The sequence below is a fragment of the Scyliorhinus canicula genome, chromosome 15, assembly GCF_902713615.1.
Source record: "Scyliorhinus canicula chromosome 15, sScyCan1.1, whole genome shotgun sequence".
NCBI classification, from domain to species: Eukaryota; Metazoa; Chordata; class Chondrichthyes; order Carcharhiniformes; family Scyliorhinidae; genus Scyliorhinus; species Scyliorhinus canicula.
In genome coordinates this window covers 13,366,579-13,388,373 of record NC_052160.1, presented here as the reverse complement: position 1 = coordinate 13,388,373, position 21,795 = coordinate 13,366,579, and the positions used below count along the sequence as shown (strand labels likewise).

The following is a 21,795-nucleotide window of genomic DNA, read 5'->3' as shown; positions in this document are numbered from 1 at the left end:
AGCATTGGGTAGAGTTTAGCTTTGCATGCACGAGTTGGTTCGGTGCGTTCTGTACTTGCCTGTTGCAAACAGTGGCTGGGTAATGCTGTTTGATGTAATCCACCGTTCTTTGGGACGTACAGCCTACATACTGAGCATCACACTGGCACTGAAATTTATACACTACATTACTCATTTCTGAAATAGGCAGAATGTTTTTTCAGCATCCTGCTCGTGGTGAATACCACTTGTGTTGCAATTGCATGGGAGCAGCGTGAAACAGCAAGCTTCACCTGTTGCTCACATTTCTGAGATACCTTGTCCTGAGGTAGACAGTAATTTTCAAGGCTGAAAATAACACCCTTCATGAGTGATATGCATGAAATTAATTGCTCAGGGTAGCCATTAGCCCAAAAGATGCCTTTGATGTGCTCAATTTCAGCATAAAAGGTGCATGGTGAATGGCTTGGGCCCTGTTTACGAGGTTTGCCAATAAGAACATACAAATTAGGGGAGTAGGCCACTTGGCCTGCTCTGCGATTAAATAAGATCATCGCTGACTGGATTATAACTTCAAACCCACATTCCTGCTGCCATGGTAATGTCACTTTAAGAAATGTGTGTCTGCTCATGTTACTGCAGTGATGTCAGAGTGTGGGTGGAGCTGAGCTCTGGCACTGCTTTTTAGTTTCACTTTGAGAAAGCTTGGGTGTGTCTGCTTTTTTTTGGTTTTGTTTCAGGGTTGGAGTTGCAGTCAGCCAAAGAAGGTCTAATTTTGTGTTCTCTGCCATGTAAAGACTATCTCTTGATCATTTGGTGAATTCAGAGTGATAACTGTTCTCAGTAGTGAATTTAAACCTGATGCGCTTCTGTTAAAAGTTTTTTTTTAAAGTCTTATGGGAGTTAAAAGGAAAGTAAAGATTACTTAGCGTTGTATTCTTTGGGGGTTGCATTTGAATTAATGGTTGCTAAGATGTTCACTCTAGGTTTTAAAAAGGTTAACTTGAGTTCATAGAATAAACATGGTTTTGCTTTAAAAAATACTTTTTGATTTCTGCTGTACCACACATGTAGAGTGGGCCGTGTGCTCCCCAAACCACAATCTATTAAAAGTTGTGGGTCAGGTGAACTCCATGATACACTTTGGGGTTCTCTAAGCCCTGGCTCATAACACTGCCTACTCCCAATAGCCTTTTGCCCTCTTGATAACAAAGAATCTATGTGTTCTGCCTTCAAAATATTCACAGATTCAGCTTCTGTAAACTGTGTGTGAAATGGAGTGCCAGAGACTCAGGACCCTCAGAAATAGGGGACCTCATCTCAGTCTTACAAGTGGCCCCACAAGAGAAAACCATCTTCCCCACATCCACTGTCAAGACCCCTCAGGATCTCTTCTTTCATCAGGTCACCTCTTACTCTTCCAACTCCAGGTATACAAGCCTAGCCTGTTCAACCTTTCCTCATAAGACAGCAAACTCATTCCAAGTATTCATCTGGTAAACCTTTTCTGAACTGCTCAGAACACATGTACATGTCTTCTTGAAAAAGGAGACCAATACTGCACATACTCCAGACGTGGTCTCACCAACGCCCTATACAACTGAAGCATACCTCCCTACTTTTGTATTCAACTCCCCTTGTTGACGCTGCCCGATTGCCTCGAATGTTTCTAAATGCTCTGCTATAATCTTCAAGAATGACTTCTCACATTTTGCCTGTGAAAGATGTTAGGCTAACTGGTCTGTAGTTTCCTGCTTTCTATCTCCCTCTCTTTTTGAATAATCTTGTGGAAGCATGTGGAATAAGCATGTGGAAAATCCTAGCATGTATATTGACCAGTGATGGTAGGCTTGCCGTGGACCACGGTAGTGAAGCCCCTGGCAGATTTCTCAACTGGCACGCAAGAGGAAAGGGAGTTGATTTAAAGCTCCACTTCAAAGGTGAATGCGAGCACAGGATGGAGCCCAGCAGGTATCGTTGGAAAAGAAAAAAGACATGCTACTGAAGCTTTTCATCCTGGATTCATCAAAACAACTATACACTATAAACCAACTGTAAAGGAGACAATTTATACTGCACGAGTAAAGATTTCTTAATAGACTCTGAATTGGCAGAGATGTGGCCATGGAGAATGCAGCAGGTTTGTCGCGAGTCAACCTGCCTGGTTTGAATTTGAAACGTAAGCTTGGCAGTGAACTCTTCTTTGCTGCACTCTCCATAGCAGCGCCTTTACCAGAGTCCACTTGCCAATTCAACATTCTCTTCTCATGCAGTATAAATTGTTGCTCCCTTCACTGCTGATATATCTTCTGTAGCTGTTCTGATGAGTGAAGACAAAATGTATTTTTTCAGCAATATTCAAGTTCTGTATGACCAAATGACTATTCAACTTGGGCATCCCGAGTGTACTTGGCAGGGGCTGGTTTAGCTCAGTGGGCTACAGTTGGTTTGTAATGCAGAACCAGGCCAGCAGCGTGGGTTCAATTCCCGTACCAGCTTACCAGAACAGGCACCAGAATATGGTGACTACGGGCGTTTCACAGTAATTTCATACTTGTGACAATAAAAATTATAATAAGCATTTAAGATCTGATACAATTCAAACACCACAAACGAGCACACAGTTCAAAATGTAACTGTAGCTTGGATATCCCAAATGGAATCCTACAGGAGACACATTTTTCATACGGTTTTCAAATGTGCCAATTAAAATTAGACGAACGGATAATTTTGCCAAGAGTGATATATTGCTGAAGCCTTCCGTTTAGACCAAATGAAAGAATGCAAACTTTAAAACAATCACAACAATTTACACTGGAGGAGAAAAGGGTACTGATGGGTTGACAAGTCAACTGTGGCCAAGACAACGGGGGAACTATAGGCTCCTTGGTAATTCAAAAAAAGTTTCCATATAGTTTTGCTTGCAGGAGGGGTCTGCATATAAAAGCGATTTATAGTATCCCACATTGAAGAAACTGGGTCAAGAAGACCACGGTAGCCTGGTTTGCACATTTGTGCAGAACATTCTATCCGCCCCTTACTTGTCCGCAAATCCAGAATGAAATTTTCAACCCCAAGTCAGAACTCAGTTTTATGCACAATCAATTAAGTCAGACTAGAAATCAGGAATGCTTCAACATCAATTCACACTGCCCACAAGATAGTTTTTGAATTTGTCACTGAGTTAACCTCAGCAGTGCTGCAAGATTAATCAAATGCCAATCAATGAATACAGGAAAAATACTTACCACCCTGCACAGTTCCTGAACGTCATGCTGCATAAAACTATCTAGTGTTTCCCACCTAAACAAGAAAATTAATCAAGCTTTTATTTTTAGGACAACACTGACTAACACTTGTGAAACATAATTGTCCAATGTTTTGCAAGTTACATTGCATTGGTTTGCAAGTTATACCGTAACTAACCTGACATATACAGAGCACAGGTTCAACAGACATTTAAGCAAATTGTGACTAGTCAATATGAAAATAAGCACAACATAAACATGGATACCCCCCCACCAATGTTCCCACAAAGCTCAGCTGCCTGAAAGATACCATGCAGGCCTTGTTCTTCCGATAAATCACAATTGCACAAAAAGCTTAAAAGGACTGTGCACTAAAAAATTGACTGTACAAGGCAACTAAATTTTTAACGGAACATTGCATGACTCCCTCTCCACTTGCAATCATTCAAATACATCCTCACTCACTGATTGAAGTACAGCCTGCAGACAGGGAACAATCACTGACTCAAGTTTGCACAATATTTTTTGCCATGAGCAAACAGATACAAACAGGCATTCAAGGCTACATTTAAGTTATTTGTTAATTTGATTAACTCAATCAGATCAAGATTGTCATGGGGATAGAATGACAAACCACTTACTGCACTATCCATCAAGGCACCATACAAACGTTAGTATCCCAGTTAAGTCACTCAGCAATCGGCACAGGAGTATTAAAACTTAGTTCGAATGTAAACTGAATGCGCAGTAAATAGTCCAAAAATGCAGCCTTAATTCTTAAAGGTAAATGTAATTTCTTTTCAAATATATGTACAAGTATTCATTGACTCACCCAAAAGACTTAGTCAGTTTCTTAGTTCCAACTGGTTTGTCACTGTGCTGCAATTCATAGAACACCCGTTGCAATGCTAAGGGGACACTTTTTGATGAATCATCCCCTTCTGTTGGCATCATATAGACAGCCTATGCAAGACAAAGAAAATCAGATCAATCAGCAAAATTGGAGTTATAAAAATAAAAAAAAAGAACAAAATTTCAGCCCAGCAAGTTCACCAGTTTGGGTGGAGAAAAGATTTCTAAATTTGGTACATTTTAATTCATATGCAAAGCATCTCTTGCATTTACACTGACATCAGCCACAAGCTCCTTTGAATGCATTCTGATTTTCATCCCAAATGCAAGTCTTTCCCCACTGCAACCAATCCCTACTTTGTTCCTGCTCTCAATGCGATTGGTGACCATTGCTGGGTATACTTCCATAGGAACTGCTCTCCAGCACCCAACAGCCCTGTAATGCTCTATGCAGGTAAACTATTAGTACACTAATCTGACTATCTAAACGTCTAATATCATGGCCAAGATTAAATAAAACTGGAATCAAAACTAGGATATTGTGGGTGCAACTACTTAACGCATATCATGGCAAATTTAAGTCATATATTTGGAAGACGTTGAGGCAAAATAATTTTTACAATTAAATTTACTGGCAGAGGTGAGCTTCTTACTCAAGTGACTTAAAACTACCACAAAAGAGATGCGCTCTACATTGTACCTTATTTCAAGGGCTTTCTTTCATACTAACTTCAAAAATGGTACAAAAACTATATATGTCCATCTGAAAACTTCCAAGAAGCAGCTATTTGGCACTAGCCTCCAGGCCACAAGTGGCTATGACTGCAATTCAGCTCAGTTCTATATACTGAAATGGCACTCAAACCGAAATAAACACTTTGAAAATCCTCAGCGTACAAGGAAGTAATCAAGGTGGTCACCCTGTCAGTCCATGATATTGTAGGAGTAATAAAACTCTTCTTTAGCAGCATTGTTAATGCTTAGAATAAACAAAGAATAATTAAAGACTATAGGGATAAATTAAAGACGATAGGCATGAATAACAGGTATTTAGCTTATTGTGTGCATATAAAAAGTTGCATAAGAAACAGGTACTGTAAAGTCGCCATAGTCCCAGATAAACATTGGCTGCTTTCCTCTTTGAGAGGGAGATCTGACTAGTGATAATTTAACCAGAGGATCATCACACTTAGGCGAAGCGCAAGGTTGAGAAGGCAGGCCTTCATGAAGAAACATGAGTTAAAGGACTGGGGAAACACATTGGGTGGGGGACACAATATCTCAAGTCTCCTACAATCTTGAACGGCATTAATGGGTGATGAGGAATTGCAACACCAAAAAGCATGCAGGGTGGAATCTCAAGGACACATCCTACTTTTAAACAATAGCAAGTTCGTCAAACATCAGACATCAAGGCCAAGCCAAATTTAGTCTTTATCCAACACTCGAATGCACACATAATAGCACAGATCGCAACAAGATTTAACCAATTTTACACTCCCTGGCACAGGAGGATTAACATCCCTGTTCCCACCATCTGAAAAAGAATTGACAGGAGCTCGAATAGGCAAAGTAATTAATTTAGTTCAATTTCAATGTAAAAATGCAACTAATGCAATAGTAAATATTTCATTTTTTTATAAGAATGTTTTTACACTGCTAGCTCTCAGCAGCATCTTTTTAAAAATTCATTTATGGGATGTGGGCATCGCTGGTTAGGCCAGCATTTATTGCCCATCCCTAGTTGCCCTTCAGAAGGTGGTGGCGAGTTGCCTTCGTGAACCGCTGCAGTCCTTAATGTGTAGGGACACCCACTGTGCTGTTAGGGAAAGAGTTCTCGTCACTATGCCATTTATGTTTAACCAAAAACAAAATCATAAATGCAGCAAGACTAGTTTTCTTGCAACCATTTTCAGGTTAATTGTGAATATTCACGTTACCTTTCGCAGCTGATTTGTGAAGAACAATGTCTGCAATAAACTGTTCATGTAACAGGTTGCCCCCTGGTTCTTCAAGCCTACATAACCGGTGTGCTTCTTGGAATCCCACCTAGAATTAAATTTTCAACAACAGGTGCATTCAATTCAGCTTTCCAACATATGGCTTCCCTTGAAATACCTGTAAGCAGTTATGCAGAAATTCATACTCTCCAATTTTCTCCCATATTCCATGCACCCATAAGTTAGAAAGTGATTGATGAACCGCTTCCCCCAGCCCCCAAAAAAATCCATTACCTAGCAAGAAATAACAGCCATATTATGATAATATCTTATGCTGAATTCGCAATCACCAAATTATTTGCGTCAACCATCTCAATCTAGGCACCCCATAATATAGAATTTAAATACAATACTCACGCCACTCCATGTGGTGCATCAGCCTGAACAAAGACTTCAAATGCAACCTTGTCATCTTCTATGAAACCCTTTTCAGCATCTGTTGCTTCCTGAACAGATTTTAAACAGGTATTAAATAGCTATTCAATTAACATCCTGTAAATGTCAGCTTACAAATGCATTTCTGAAGCCTCAAAAAATCCTTCCAAAAACGGGGGACAACTTGTAAGCCGAGTGAACTGCTGGTATGGGTCATGGCCATCGTCATTTGCCATACAGGGTCTGCTCTCAGAGCATGTTTTAAACTACCGTGCATCGTCGTTACACAGCCTGTTATCGCCCATTTGTTCCCTTGTACCCAGTTATTGCGTACTTTAGCATCGATTTGTGGGGTGGCAAATTGAGGCCAACTACTAATGTGTGTGTGTGTAACAGGTCAGACTGAAAAAGGGGGGTGACTCAGTACATGCAAAAACAGGAATTTTGGGACTGAACAGATTAAGTCGCCTTACATGCCAGATTGACGTATATGCCCCGATCTATGGAAATTCATTCCAGAGCTGCATCAGGCAGTTATAATTTGGTCATACAATTTCTGTTTAGGCAGATTAAGTGTAAAATGGCAAATAAGTTGTTTCACATACAATACAGGATCAAGCATCCTGTTCCACAAGACGTTATTTTTAAAGAAAAGATAAATACATGGACACAATCTTTGAAATCCAAATGACTCGCAACTGACCTAAGATAGGCCTTGTACTTAAACACACTATTTTATTTTTTAAAAATTTAAGGTACCCAATTATTTTTCCAATTAATGGGCAATTTAGCATGGCCAATCCACCTATCCTGCACATCTTTGGGTTGTGGGGGTGAAACCCACACAGACACGGGGAGAACGTGCAAACTCCACACAGACAGTGACCCAGGGCCGAGATTCGAACCCGCATCCTCAGCGCCGTAGGCAGCAATACTAACCACTGTGCCACCGTGCTGCCCCTTAAACACTCAATTATGCATGTACGATTACAGCACTACTCCCTGTGTAAGGATGTAAACATACCGATGGAAATTGTCACAGGGGTTGCTTCCCACAAAGATAGAAGCAAACTCAACATTTTTCTGGGCCAAATGGAAGTGATAGAAAGAGGGTATACTCTGTGTACTTGGATCACTTGTATGTTGTAAACTGATGTTGAGTACTTCATAGTGGAAAACTAAATTTGAAGGGTATATATGGCTAAGAAGTGGGCCCAATTTTCAAAGTGCTACACCACTTGCTGGGACAGGGGAAAGAGGAGGAGGAGACAACATGCAACAAATAAACATGTATTCCAGAAAAATAATTCCCCAATCATTTTTGTACAGAGAGAAATAGGCGTAAAAAAATGCAACGGCAATAATTAAAAGCGAGCAGGGAAAAGGAGGGGTTTTCCAAGTCTAGCAAATACCGGGGGGCTATGAATTCAATACGGAGGTACAGAATAGGATCAAACAAAGATCAATTGAATGGGAATATGGGTACATTATCCACATACATACAGGTTAAGGAAGATGGTCTACATTTCCGTGTTTGGAGGAGAAGGAAGGAAATTTGAAACTAAAGCAATGGAGTAATTGGCAATAAATTACTTTCAATTTACAGAATACGGTAAACACTAGCTTAAATACAGAAACTTTATTGGGGGAGTCCAGTGGATTGACAAATTGATGTTTCAACCATTCAACCACTTCAGTAAGCATAAACGTCAAAAATACATCCCTGTTGGTCAAACGCCAAGACTCCAGTTCACTCAATTAGATCAGAACAATGCTCTTACTCCAAGACCATGACAGATTATGGAGCACATGGACTACCCCAAAATTACACAATAAGCTTACCAAATGAGTTATGGGCAGCAATGAATTTAAGGTTGCATGACAATACTCCAAAAGATGAATGCCTGTGATGCTGCAGCATTGTGTACTGGAATAAGCATGCCTGTATTCTCCCCCATATTCATCCCACTTTCTGGCAGTTTTTAAATGCAGACAAGACAACGAGGAGATTCTATATTTACGGCTCAACTTGGGACGGCTAAACAAAAGAACTTGTTTACAGAAAAAATAAATTTTTGTAATACTTACGCTCCAAGTCATAAAATTAGAGAAACCCCAGTCATTCTCCTTGTGAAAGAAAAGATGACTGATTCTTCTACTAAATGACTTTTCTTCATCTTTGTAGTTTATTATCTTCAAAACAGCTTGGGCATGACAGGACCATGATCTACAAAAGGGAAGATGAATTATCTAGTTACAAACAAATCCTAATTTTCTCTAGCTTGGACAAAATGCACAAGTTCTAAAGCCATATAGTTCACACGTAAACTAAAAATTTATGTGTTACATTATCCAACAAAATAGGAAATGGTGAAACACCAAGATTTGGTGCATGGTGTATATTGGTTATGATACTGAACCAGCAGCCCAAATATCCAGTTCAAAATCACACCAAGTTTGAAAACAGAATTCAATGAATTTGGTAATTTGCAACTACTGTGATGGAAATAAAACAAGCAACCTAATGGTCATAAAAAGATCAATGCCCTTCAGGTAAAGGAACTCATCACCTAACCAGTCCTATATGCTCGAGCCCAGTCCTCCACCACATGGCTGGCTCAATGTTGTGTGTAGTGACCTAGCAAGGCAACCAGTTTAACGATTAGTTAAAAATGCCTGACAATCACTACCTTCCCAGGGCAACAGATGATTGATTAGCATCACCCCAACAAGATACAGGGAACATTTGGGTCCATCATTTTAAATCCAATTTTAACCCTTCCATCTATGGATAGGAATCCTTCAAATTCAGAAGTTTAGGTCCATTATTTCAATTCCAATTTTAACCCTTCCATCTATGGACTAAAATACTTCAAATTCAGACATCCCTTCACATACAGAAAGTTTACAGCAGCTCTTGTGGAACTTTGCCATTCCTTCAGTTCAGAAAAAATGCTCATTCCATTTTAAATTAGACAGTTTGCCAACGACATTCCTAAGAAACAGATTACGAAATTACAATGGTTTGTATAGTTTTGCAAGGGCAATAAATAGCATTTGGTCTTAGCTACTTGATCTATCACTTGGCCCCTTCAAAGTGTTTTTATTGGTGTGGGCATCACTGGCTAGGCCAGCATTTACTGCCGATCTGCAATTGTTCTTGAGGGGGTGGTGGTGAGCCACCTGCTTGATTTGCTGCAGGCCATTTGGTGTAGATACACCCAGTGCTGTTGGGAAATGGGTTCCAGGATTTTAACCCAGCGACCGTGAAGGAACAGCGATATGGTTCGAAATCAGGATGCCGTGCAACTTCTAAGGAAACTTGCAAGTAGCGGTTTTTCCGTGCAACTGCTGACTTTGCCCTTCGAGGCAGTTATGTCCATCCACTGCATGTCACTTCCCTGCTTCATCTTCTCACGTTAATATCATTCAGTTGAAACAAAAGCACACTCAGACATTTCAGGACCTTAGAGGTTATTGTAAATTAGGTCACTTTTTCCCTCAAACTATACAAAGTAACATAGGGTTATTATTCACAAGATGCTCATGTTTGAACATTTAACCTACAAGACAATTAAGTTTTTCTTACGTGGAATCAGACTCAGCATTGCATTGTAGGAAAAATCCAACGCTCTTTTGATGAGGCCGATCAGGATGGAAGCGAGGCATTACCATAATTTTCCATGGCAAATTTCGCACAAAACAAGAAGGACTCAGCACAGACTCACTGAGCCTACTAAACCGTTCCGCAGTGAAACGAAATGTGGCCTCTGATCGCCAGCTGGTGTCTGTTAAGAATGAGAAAGAATTTTAATAGAATAAAACAGACAATCTGATCAACAATTTGCCTCTTTCAATGGTATCAAAGTCAGATTTGTGGCTTCTGAAGAGTGAGCAGAATTCTAAGTCTATACTGCAACCATCGGACTGATGTAGTGTAAAAATTAATTTCAGCAGCAAGACATCATAATTGTTTCATGTTGTGAAAGCATATTGATCAGCATTCAATTTCCCATTACAATTCGACACATCATCTACACACTTCCAAAATGTTGATTTCAGTTTTTCTTACAGGCCACTGTGTACCTACGCTTGGGAAGACAAGGTGAGAAACCTTCTCTGCAGCCTCACTGGGATTGCAATGAGTTCACTTTATAAGAACCAAAAGTGCTAAAACTCATTGGAAGTTCACAGCAACAGTGATCAATTAGGAATAAAAGCCACTACTTGCCAATTCCATCAGTAATACTCAAAGAAAGCGCCACCCAAAACAGGCTGCTTTAAGTAAATAGTGGATACACTGTAATGGCATTATTTGCTTTCCCAAATTACTTACCACAGGTATGGCCTTCCACATTCTTTGAACTTTCAGATGCCTTGCAGAAAGAATTTGGGAATGGGGAAAAACAACAATTGGGATACTGTTCTTCTTGAAAACACATCACCCTGAGACACAAGTGGTCTTTCCCCATGTTGCTGCATTCAAGATGTTTTTTGCTTGCAGGAAGCTGCTCAAAGTTACCAACAAGATTGCAGAAATGTAATGGCTAAACAAAGATGATCAGGCATTTGCGAGTTTTGTATGCAGAGGTCGAACCTCTTAAAAATTTAAGAACATTTCCATTAGATGATTAAAATTTCCTCGTATGCAGTCTCCACAAATAAATAGTAAGGCACAGCAATATACAAATTTTGCAATGAAATACCAAGGAAGCAAACAACATTTCATGTATAGTGGCAAAAGATTCATATCCTCAATTTAACAGGGTATACTTGGAAGGACAACCTAAGATAGTAGTCACTGAAAGCATCACATTGCTTGATGCCTTTCACATAGGTTTCAACAAGGAGATGGGGTAGCATGGTTCAGGACACCTTTCACATAGGTTTCAACAAGGCGATGAGGTAGCGTGGTTCAGGACAAGGTCTTGCAAACATTAGATGGTGAAAGGGAAACAGAAAGCTGCTCACGGATGGAGTTTTCTTCGTAAGGGCAATATCCCAGATCTATTTTTCTCCACAATAACAATATTTAATTCTTCAGATACATGCTTTTTTTAAGTTGAGAAACAGAGTTAAAGGGACCTAGATTCATAGTGTACAAGAACAATACCAAAAGATAAAATAAAGTCATACGGAACGTGGAAGTTTTGATCCCACAAGTCTGCAGTTTGTAGGGGGAGGAATATTTAGATGAGATAAGCAGTTTTGATTTGGATACCACACAAATGAGTTAACAGACAAATGCTGTGGCACTTCTGCTCCTGTTAACCACCTCGATTTGAGATTTCTCATCATTTTCAACTCCTTCCAGCGCCCGTGTTTGTCATTTAGCCCTCCGCCCTCATATCTGCTCTCACCTAATACTGTTGAGCACCCCAACTTTAACCGTGCCAAAATTGGTGGCCATGCCTTCAGCTGCTTAGGCCCACGGTTATGAATTTCGTCCCTATCTCTCCACCTCACTTTCCACCTTATGATCCTTAAGACCTGCTCTTCGACTGAGCTTTTGGTCATCTGCCTTACCTCTCGATACAACATAGTATTTTATTATAGCCACAAAGAACCTGAGGACTTGTTAAAGGCACAATAAAAATATATGTTGTTTCAGTCTCAGCTTGGTAATGATTCAATGTAAGCAAATAGATAAGAATGCAGAAAATCTAAATTTTCAGTGGAAATAAGAGGATCAAGAAAAAAATCAAGAATCCACGAACGGTTGAGCAAGATTGGAAGATAACGGCTAATAATATCGTCCAGAAAATAAGAATAACATTAGGAATAGGAGTGAAGTTGGCCATTCAAGTCTACTCTACCATTCATGCAATAGCTCATTTTCTGTCTATCCACATAACCCTCTATTCCTTTAGTGCCCCTAAAGTCTTGCAACAGAGCAGATTGGGGGGCGGGGGGCATCCTTTCTCCTTCATTTTAAACGTCTGCCCTAAACTAAGCCAATGAACCAGGGCTCTAGATCGGTGGTTCGCTGTGCAAGTACTGCAGGTTGTCTGCAGAAAAATAAAGGTTGGGAACCACCGCTCTAGATGGACCCTGTCAAGCCCTATTTTTTGCATTTAGATAATGCCTCATTCTTCTAAACTCTTGGCAAAGTAGGCTTAGTTTACTCAATCTCTCCCCAACCTTCTCTACACTCATTGTTGGAAAATAGAAATGTTGTTGAATCAGTGTCTCAGTCATCAGGAGAGAGGCAAGAATACCAAACTTCAAAGGGAAGAACAATTTCTGAGAACACGGTGCGTATTAGCTGGCAAATTCACTCTGCATGGTAATGGAATATAACTTGAAAAAACAAAAGCAATAGGAACGGCTCCCTGCGCACTCGCCATGGCAATGTATCGGCCAATTAGTTGGTTGATTTGCCAATTTATTTCCTTTTTCTCATGCAGCTTATGTTGTTCCTGTTGAAATTTAGTATTGTTCCATCTGTCCTGATAAGTGCAAGATGAAAAGCTTTGACATGATGTCTTCTGTCAGCAATACTCAGTGTTCACAAAGGAGTGGGGGCCATGCTGTTGAGGAGGATAGTGCAATGCTGAAGGAGGTAGATATTCAGAAAGAAGGTGTTAGAAATTTTGAGAAGCCTGAGGATAGATAAGTCATCTAGGCCTGATGGGACATATCTTAGGATTCTTTGGGAGGCGAGGGAAGAGATTGAGCGCCTTTGGCTTTGATCTTTATGTCCTCACTGTCTACAGGAATAGTGCAAGACTGGAGAGCGGCAAATGTTGTTCCTTTGTTCAAGAAAGGGAACAGGTATAACCCTGGGAATTATAACCGGTTAGTCTCACTTTGGTCATAGGTAAATTACTGGAAAGGGTCCAGAGGGATAGGACTTATGATCATTTGGAAAGATACAGCTTAATCCAGGATAGTCAGCACAGATTTGTGAGGGTAAATCTTGCTTCACAAGTTTGATTGTATTCTTTGAGGAGGTAACTAAGTACGTAGATGAAGGTAGAGCAGTTGATGTCGCATACATGGATTTTAGTAAGTCGTTTGATAAGGTGCCCCATGGTCGGCTCATGCAGAAAGTAAGGGGGCATGGCATAGAGGGAAAGTTGGCCGATTGGATAAGTAACTGGCTATCACATAGAAGACAGAGGGTGGTGGTAGACAGTAAATTTTCATCCTGGAGTCCAATCACCAGCGGTGTTCCACAGGGATCAGTGCTGGGTCCTCTGCTATTTGTGATTCTTATCAATGACTTGGATGATGGAGTTGAAGGTTGGGTTAGTAAATTTGCGGATGACACCAAGATTGGTGGAATAGTGGATAATGTGGAGGGATGTTGTAGGCTGCAAAGAGACATTGATAGGATGCAGAGCTGGGCTGAAAAGTGGCAGATGTAGTTTAACCCTGATAAGTGTGAGGTGATTCATTTTGGTAGGACAAATTTGAATGTGGATTACAGGGTTAACGGCAGGGTTCTGAAGAATGTGGAGGAGCAGACAGATCTCGAAGTTCATGTCCATAGATCTCTGAAAGTTGCCACCCAAGTGGATAGAGCTGTGAAGAAAGCCTATAGTGTGTTACCATTTATTAACAGGGGGATTGAGTTCAAGAGCCATGAGGTGATGCTGCAACTGTACAAGACCTTGGTTAGGCCACATTTGGAGTAGTGTGCAGTTCTGGTCACCTCATTATAGGAAGGATGTGGAAGCATTGGAAAGGGTGCAAAGGAGATGTACCAGGATGCTGCCTGGATTGGAGGGTAGGTTTTATGAAGGAAGAGTGAGGGAGCTAGGGCTTTTCTCTTTGGAGCGGAGGAGGGAGAGAGGCAACTTAATAGAGGTTTATAAGATGATGAGGGGGATAGATAGAGTGGACGTTCAGCGACTTTTTCCTCAGGTGGATGTAGCTGTTATAAGGGGGCATAACTATAAGGTTCATGGTGGAAAATATTGGAGGGATGTCAGAGGTAGGTTCTTTACTCAGTGGTTGGGGTGTAGAATGCACTCCCAGCTATGGTAGTGGAGTTGGACACTTAGGAACTTTCAAGCGGTTATTGGATAGGCAATTGGCATGCACTAGAATGATTGGGAGTAGGTTGATTTGATCTTAGTTCCAGACTAGTTCGGCACAACATCGTGGGCCGAAGAGACTATACTGTGCTGTACAGTTCTATGTTCTAATACTCAACTTCTGTGCTTCCAAGTGACTATAAGGACTCTAGGTTCCTCAGTGCAAACTTGTCCAGTCTCCATGCAAAAAAAATTCCTATTTTTCCTCAGCGAAGAGGATAATTTCACGTCGCCATTTGTATTCCAACTGACATTTTACAGACTACTCACCAGGCCTGCCTGTATCCCCCTGCAGGTTTTTCTTGTGCCCTGCCTAGGACTAAAAGGTGTGCTATAAAGGTTGACCTATTTGAGGACATTTCAATTGAGAGTTTAATAGAGTCAATTGTATTGAGGGGGAAATAAGGAACTTCTACAAAAGTGGCAGATGAACTGTGACAGTTTTAACCATGAAATACATTAGATGAGAGATGTCCAAAGAATGTCAAAAGATGAAGGACTATAGAACTGAACATTATAGTTATTGGCTAAGAAGTTGCAACAAGATTTTCACTGTTCAAAGGACAAACAGAAAGCAATGCCAGTGGAAATATGGACAACAATACACAACCACCATATATCATGCAACATATTAACCAAAAAATTGTTTATGATGGGTCGAACAGTTCCCATTCCAACAGCAATAGTGCGTCTTTATTTACTAGCTGTATTCTGCCAACTTAAAACTATTAACATAAACGGTGCATTTAATTGCACACTCTGGTCTCAGCTTTTAGTCTAGTCAAGTAAAATCCATTTAATAAGATGGGAGACCACAGGATAACATACACCTGGTTATGAATGCAGGATCCAGTTAAAAGGCAGGCAAAGTCCAAAAGAATTATAAAAATATGAAATGACTGGGACTTGCTTACCTCCAAGGAAAATTTACGCACCACTGCTTTTCAAAACCAGGTCAAATCCCCTCCTGACCATTTAATTCCTACGACCCATCATCAGCAGTAAATTATTATAATTCTATTGCTGTATGTATTTATTCTTCAAAGAAAATCAATCTTAAAATCATGGTGTATCAGTCACAACCTAGTCATTTACAGGAAGGGAATATTATTCACTGTCATAACTCACCATTTCGCCATAGAGAGTCTTCCACAAACACAAGTGTTAATCTGCACCAATGCAGGTAACTGAATATTGAAGATTGCATGCACCACTTGCAGGTAGTTCTAAGAACAGCTGAGCTAGTTGAGAACAGAAGAGGACGGTGGGTGGTTTATGTCTGTGTGGAAGATCCTCCTTTAGAGAAGTGGGAGTTATTGCTACAATGCTCTTTATTCTTTAAACCAGATCTTTCACAGACAGTTTTATAAGGGCACCACTTGAAGGACAAATGAAGAATATGCATGGCTATACTATCTGCCCCCAAAAGAGAACCAGTGGCAAAGTGCACAAGAATTTTTTCAAGCAATTTGCAAACACTAAAAAAAAATTTAAGAGTACCTAACTCATTTATTCCAAGGGTCAATTTAGCGTGTTCAATCCACCTACCCTGCACATCTTTAGGTTGCGGGGGCGAAACCTAGCAAACACGGAGAATGTGCAAATTCCTCACGGACACTGACCCAGGATCGAACCAGGGACCTTGGAGACGTGAGGCAGCAGTGCTAACCACTGTGCCACCCCTAATTTGCAAGCATTTCTAAGATTTATTTACCAGCCAATGTTTGTATAAACAAAGGGCATGTTGCAGCCAAAGCTCTTATTTTTCACAAAACCTTTTTTTCATTGACAAAACACATATTCCCATAAAATTGTGTAAAATTCTTCCAATCACCCCCCACCGGCCCCGATCAAGTCACTGGCTGGGGCCAGACAGGGTGCAAAAACTTCCTGCTGCTACAGAATCATTTATATCTTGATGAGACCTCATGTCCAAAGCATAGCTTTACCTTGCACAAACATTCCACAGAAGGTCTAAACCTGGCAAGTATTGTGGTACTTGACTTCATCAGTTCGAGGTGACAAATGTTACTTGCCTTGGTTTTCTCAACAAATGTTTTCCTCCCAGGCATTAGCGCCAAGCATAGCACCTAATGTTGCTTTCCCATATTTTTCTGTTGTGCTTTTGCACCTTCGATGGTGGCCAAATACAAGCTTCTAGATTTTGAACCAGTTTCCAACATGCACAGCATGGTTAGGCTGGCTGACAGTTCAGAACCTGTACAAAGAGTCTGCGACAAGGGACGTCCATTGAGGCAGAGAAACGACAATAAGGAATGATGGGAAATGGAAATAGTAGGGAAGTCACTCCCTGTTGATATGTTTATTAGTTTTTCATCTTAAGTTTCTGATGGTGGAGTGATACAAAATAAATTAGTATAACAAATCAAACCAGACAAGGTATACTATTCCTTTTTTTATATCCTCAACTTCACCTGGAATTCTAGCACACTTGTTCTGTAACACAGCTCAAACTCAGGCATCTGCCCATCAGCAGCACTATCATATCATAGAATTTACAGCGCAGAAGACCATTCAGTCCATTGGACCTGCACTGGCCCTTGGAAAGAGCACCCTATCCCTGCAACCCAACAACCCCACCTAACCTTTTTGGACATCAAGGACAATTTAGCATCAGAAATTAACCAAACCTGCACATCTGTGGACAGAAACCGGAGCACCCAGAGGAAACCCATGCAGACATGTGGTGAACATGCAGACTCCGCACAGATAGTGACCCAAGACGGAAAGCGAACCTGGGACCCTGAAGCCGTAAAGCAACAGTGCTACCTACTGTGCTACCGTGCCATCATGACACCACAAAACAGTCACTAGCTTTAAGATAGTACTGGTGAATCATCTTTACCATCAAGGAGGAAATTATTCTCTCAGGACTGTTACTCTATAGAATTTGCTTCTACCAGAGAGCCGTGGAGGCTGGGTCATTTATTCAAGGTCAAGATAGATTTTCCATCAACAAGGGAGCCAAGGTAGGAAATAGAGTTGAGGTCACAATCAGACCAGTTATGAACTTAGCGAATAGTGGCGAAGGCTCGACAGGCTGAACAGCCTACTCCTGCTCCTATTTATTATGATCTTATGACTTACAGGAAGCAAAGTTGCATGGAATCCTCTAAGCCAGAAAGTATCACAGTAGACTCCTTGGTCCAATATTTTGCTTTCACATTTGAGAAAGGAGAACTTGATATGTTTATCCAGTTTAGAAATTCAGCAGCAACTTCTGAACCTGTGACCTCCACCATCCAGGAGAGAAGGCCAGCAGGTGAATGAGAAAATGCCCCCAAGTCTCTCACTACCTCAACTTGATACTATATCACCATTCCTTCACTGTCACTGGGTCAAACTCCTGAAATGCCCTTCCTTACATGGATGGGCTGCAGCAGTTCAAGGCAGCTCACCACCGCCTTCTCAAGTGCAGTTAGGGATTGGCAATAAATGTTGGCCTAGCCAGTGACACACTCAACCCACAAACAAAAATTAATTTGAAAAATGAAGCATTCCATGCACCACATATAGCAACACCTAAACACAACCCAGGCCTGGGTTCAAGTAACATTATAGCCACAAGTTGGATACAAAGTCTTGAGAGCCAAAGAGAATTCAAGGGCCAAACATCAACATCCCGAGGGCTGCCACTGGCCAGAAACTCAAAAGGACCAGACAGAAATACAATATTACTCGGGTAGGTTAGACTGGGTGTTCTGTGGCAACAAGCTCACAATCTGATCGTCCAAAGCCTCTCCACAATCTGCAAGGCAAATGTCAGAAATCCAATCAAGCACTTGCTTGGGTGGGTTCAGCTGAGATTTTGAGCTACACGGCATAAAAAGAGGCCTTCTGGCCCATCATTTCTGCACCGGCCACCAGGCAGTTATCTATCTAATCCCATTATCCAGCACTTAGCCCTGTAGGCTCTAGTGCTTCAAGTTGTCATCTAAATACTTAAAATGTTGAGGGTTCCCACTTCTACCAGCTTTTCAGTCCACGAGTTCAGGTTCCCACCACCCTCTGGGTGAAAAGGTTTTCCTCAAATCCTTTCCCTTTACATCTATACCCCCTGGTTATTCATCCCTCCATGGAGGGCAAATGTTCCTTCCCGTCTCCATCCCTGAATTTTGTACACCAATAGGTCCCCACCCCCCCTTTTCTGCTCTAAAGCAAACAACCACAGATAACCAGCCACTCTTCATAGCTGGAGCACTCCAGCCCAGGCAACATCCTCTGCACCTTTTCTTTAAAAAAATAAATAAATTTAGAGTACCCAATTATTTTTTTTTCCCAATTAAGGGGCAATTTAGCATGGCCAATCCACCTAACCTTCACATCGCTGGGTTGTGGAGGTGAAACCCACAGAGACACGGGGAGAATGTGCAAACTCCACACGGACAGTAACCCAGGGCCGGGATTCAAATTCAGGTCCTCAGCGCTGTAGGCAGCAGTGCTAACCAATGTGCCACATGCAGCCCCTGCACCTTTTCTAGTGTAATCACATCCTTCCTATAGTGTGGCGACCAGAATTGCACACAGTAATTTAGCCATGACCTGTTGGTCATTTTATACAGCTCTATCATAACCTCTCTGCTTAGATTCTATGCCTCAGCTTTGGGCGATAGCCCAGACACGGAAATGAAAATCGCTTATTCTCACAAGTAGGCTTCAATGAAGTTACTGTGAAAAGCCCCGAGTCGCCACATTCCGGTGCCTGTTCGGGGAGGCTGGTACGGGAATTGAACCGTGCTGCTGGCCTGCCTTGGTCTGCTTTAAAAGCCAGCGATTTAGCCCAGTGTGCTAAACCAGCCTATGTGCTAAACCAGCCCTGTAACTTTAACATTCACTCACCAGATTCACTGCAGAAACGTCACGGCTCCTCTGATGACACCTCCAACGCCTGTGATGTGTACCACTTGGAAGGACAAGTATAGTGGGTGCATAAAGCACCAAACCATTCAAATTGTCAGCCAAGACACACACCACCCTTGGGTACATATCACCATTCCTCCACTGATCAAAACTCCACAACTCCTACCCAACACCACTTTGAAAATACCTTCATCACATGAACAGCAGCAATCAGGAAGGTAGTTCGCCACCACATTCACAAGTATCACTCAAGGTGGGCAATAAATGCTAAACCATACCACAGGAATTGAAGTCCCATACCAGTTACCACGTCAAGCCACGTTGATCACCAAAAACAATAGAACTGTCCAGATTCTGGTCAAAGACATCAGTGGCAATATTGCTTAATTGGAACTAGCACTGGGCAGTTATGTGGAAGACGAGAGACAGAAATTTTACCAATTTATGACTTGTTAAGTAGGCTGCACAAGTAATTAAGGAACTCAATAGTTTATCCTTGATCATCAACACTGAATTGTCATGTGAGAGTACCTTTAAGAAATGGGTGTTTATTGCTGCAGTGATGTCAGAGTGTGTGGAGCTGGGCTGTCTGTCAGTTTTTTTACTTTTGTTTTAGGCTGTTTGGTGCAGGGTGTTTTAGTTTCGTTTTCAGAGCTAGATAGCTGCAGTCACAGCCAGAAGGTGTTTTAGAGTCTCTCTCTGTAATCTAAAGACTGTAAATCTAGCCTGGTGATTTAAAACTAACAGTACTGACTTTAACCTGATGTGCTTCTGGTAAAAAGTGTTTTAAGTCTTATGGATGTTAAAAGGAAAGCTTAAAGGATTACTTAGTGTTGTATTTTTTGTGGGTTGTATTTGAATTAATGGTTGCCAAGATGTTCACTGTTTTAGAACGGTTAACTTGAGTTCATAGAATAAACATTGTTTTGCTTTAAAAAATACTTTTCCATTTCTGCTGTACCACACCTGTAGAGTGAGCCGTGTGCTCCCCATACCACAGTCTATTAAAAGTTGTGGGTCAGGGGAACTCCATGATAGAGAACTGGCCCATAACAGAATAGTGTGTGGCTGCTGCAGCTTCACTAAATGGCTCCCTGCTTAAAACCCAATTCCTGTCTAATTTAGATTTGCAGTCAGAACTAGAATTCTGGGTTTCCCTTTATCAGAAGGAACCTATCTTTCAAATGCAGTAAATGACAATTCCATTGAAAGCGTTCACAGACTTCGCACAAGCCTCATGTTTGCGGAACTGTGTCATGTTGAAGACCAGCAAATCAGTCATGGATTTGGAGTAGGAACCATTGTATTCCACATATTTTAAATTTAGCACTACAACTTAACTCTCCAATGTCGTCCTTCGGGACTGATACTGGAAAATATCAGCTTCGGCAAACAATTTCATTAAATTTAAGAAATTGTAAAAGAAATATCAACAATAAATGCTATCTTACAAAGAATAAAATTTGTATGTAAAATCATCGATGAGAGAAATTGAAAAAGGTGAAGTAAACAATAAAGTCTTAATCAGCGACGGGAAGATTGCCTGACCCAAATGGTTGCGCAATGGTGAATTTCAAGTGTTCATTCTCTTTCCCACCTCCTTTTCCAAAATTAATGACTGAAATTCCTACTGATATGTAGAAGTTGAATGAATGAGGAAGAATTGAGGAATCTCTCATAACATGCTCCAAGTAGGAAATAAAATTCCTTGTGACCAGGATTTTAATCAGAGAGCACCTACCCCATGGGGAGGCATCTTGCTAGAATAGTGTGCAATTCTCAATCTTCCGTTTAGCTGCGCAGGCATATATAACCCATTAGTGTTCATTTGTAGAATATCTGATCTGGAGGAGAATACGTGTAATAAATCTGATCCTTAAGAAAGATTTAGCAAAATATAACCAACAACATTGTCATTAGTCCCATTTATGATCAAAACTGTACTTTAATCTTAAAAGCTTCATAATACGTGTCACAGCATCCAAGCTATGTAAATGATTCCTGCTTCACATCTAAAACTAAACAGGAAACAGCTTCATCGCCAGAAACAAACCACTCTGAAGTCATACTTACTAGCTTTAGTTCAAAATATTTAAAGTTAATATGCCTCTGGCAGAGGCTTTGCCCATGTATAAAACATTCCGACATCAAAAATCTCTTCTTTTTTTGCAAACTTAATACAAGTTCCTATGGAATTCAACAACTGGAGTAAGTAGAGCTAACGTCTTCCCTACAAAAAAGGAATCATTTACAACTATTAATCATCTTTTCTCCTGACCTTTTTAGTTAGGAGCTCCTGGAAACTAATTTCAGTTGCTGCAATTATCCAGTTATTCCATCTTTTACTCAGTTACATAAATGATTTAGATAAAGCCATCAAAAACACTAATTGCAGGAGTCTTGGGTTACAGACCCTCA

General features: G+C 40.8%; 1 protein-coding gene across 1 annotated transcript in view; it reads right to left on the bottom strand.

The window, feature by feature from the left end:
* Positions 1 to 21,795, bottom strand: part of usp7 (ubiquitin specific peptidase 7 (herpes virus-associated)) — an 84,123-nt gene that overhangs the window by 41,131 nt on the left and 21,197 nt on the right. The window contains 6 exon segments of the mRNA XM_038820353.1: positions 3,228 to 3,282; positions 4,060 to 4,190; positions 6,020 to 6,128; positions 6,437 to 6,525; positions 8,543 to 8,681; positions 10,044 to 10,242. Of these exon segments, the coding sequence (XP_038676281.1) occupies positions 3,228 to 3,282; positions 4,060 to 4,190; positions 6,020 to 6,128; positions 6,437 to 6,525; positions 8,543 to 8,681; positions 10,044 to 10,242 (722 nt within the window).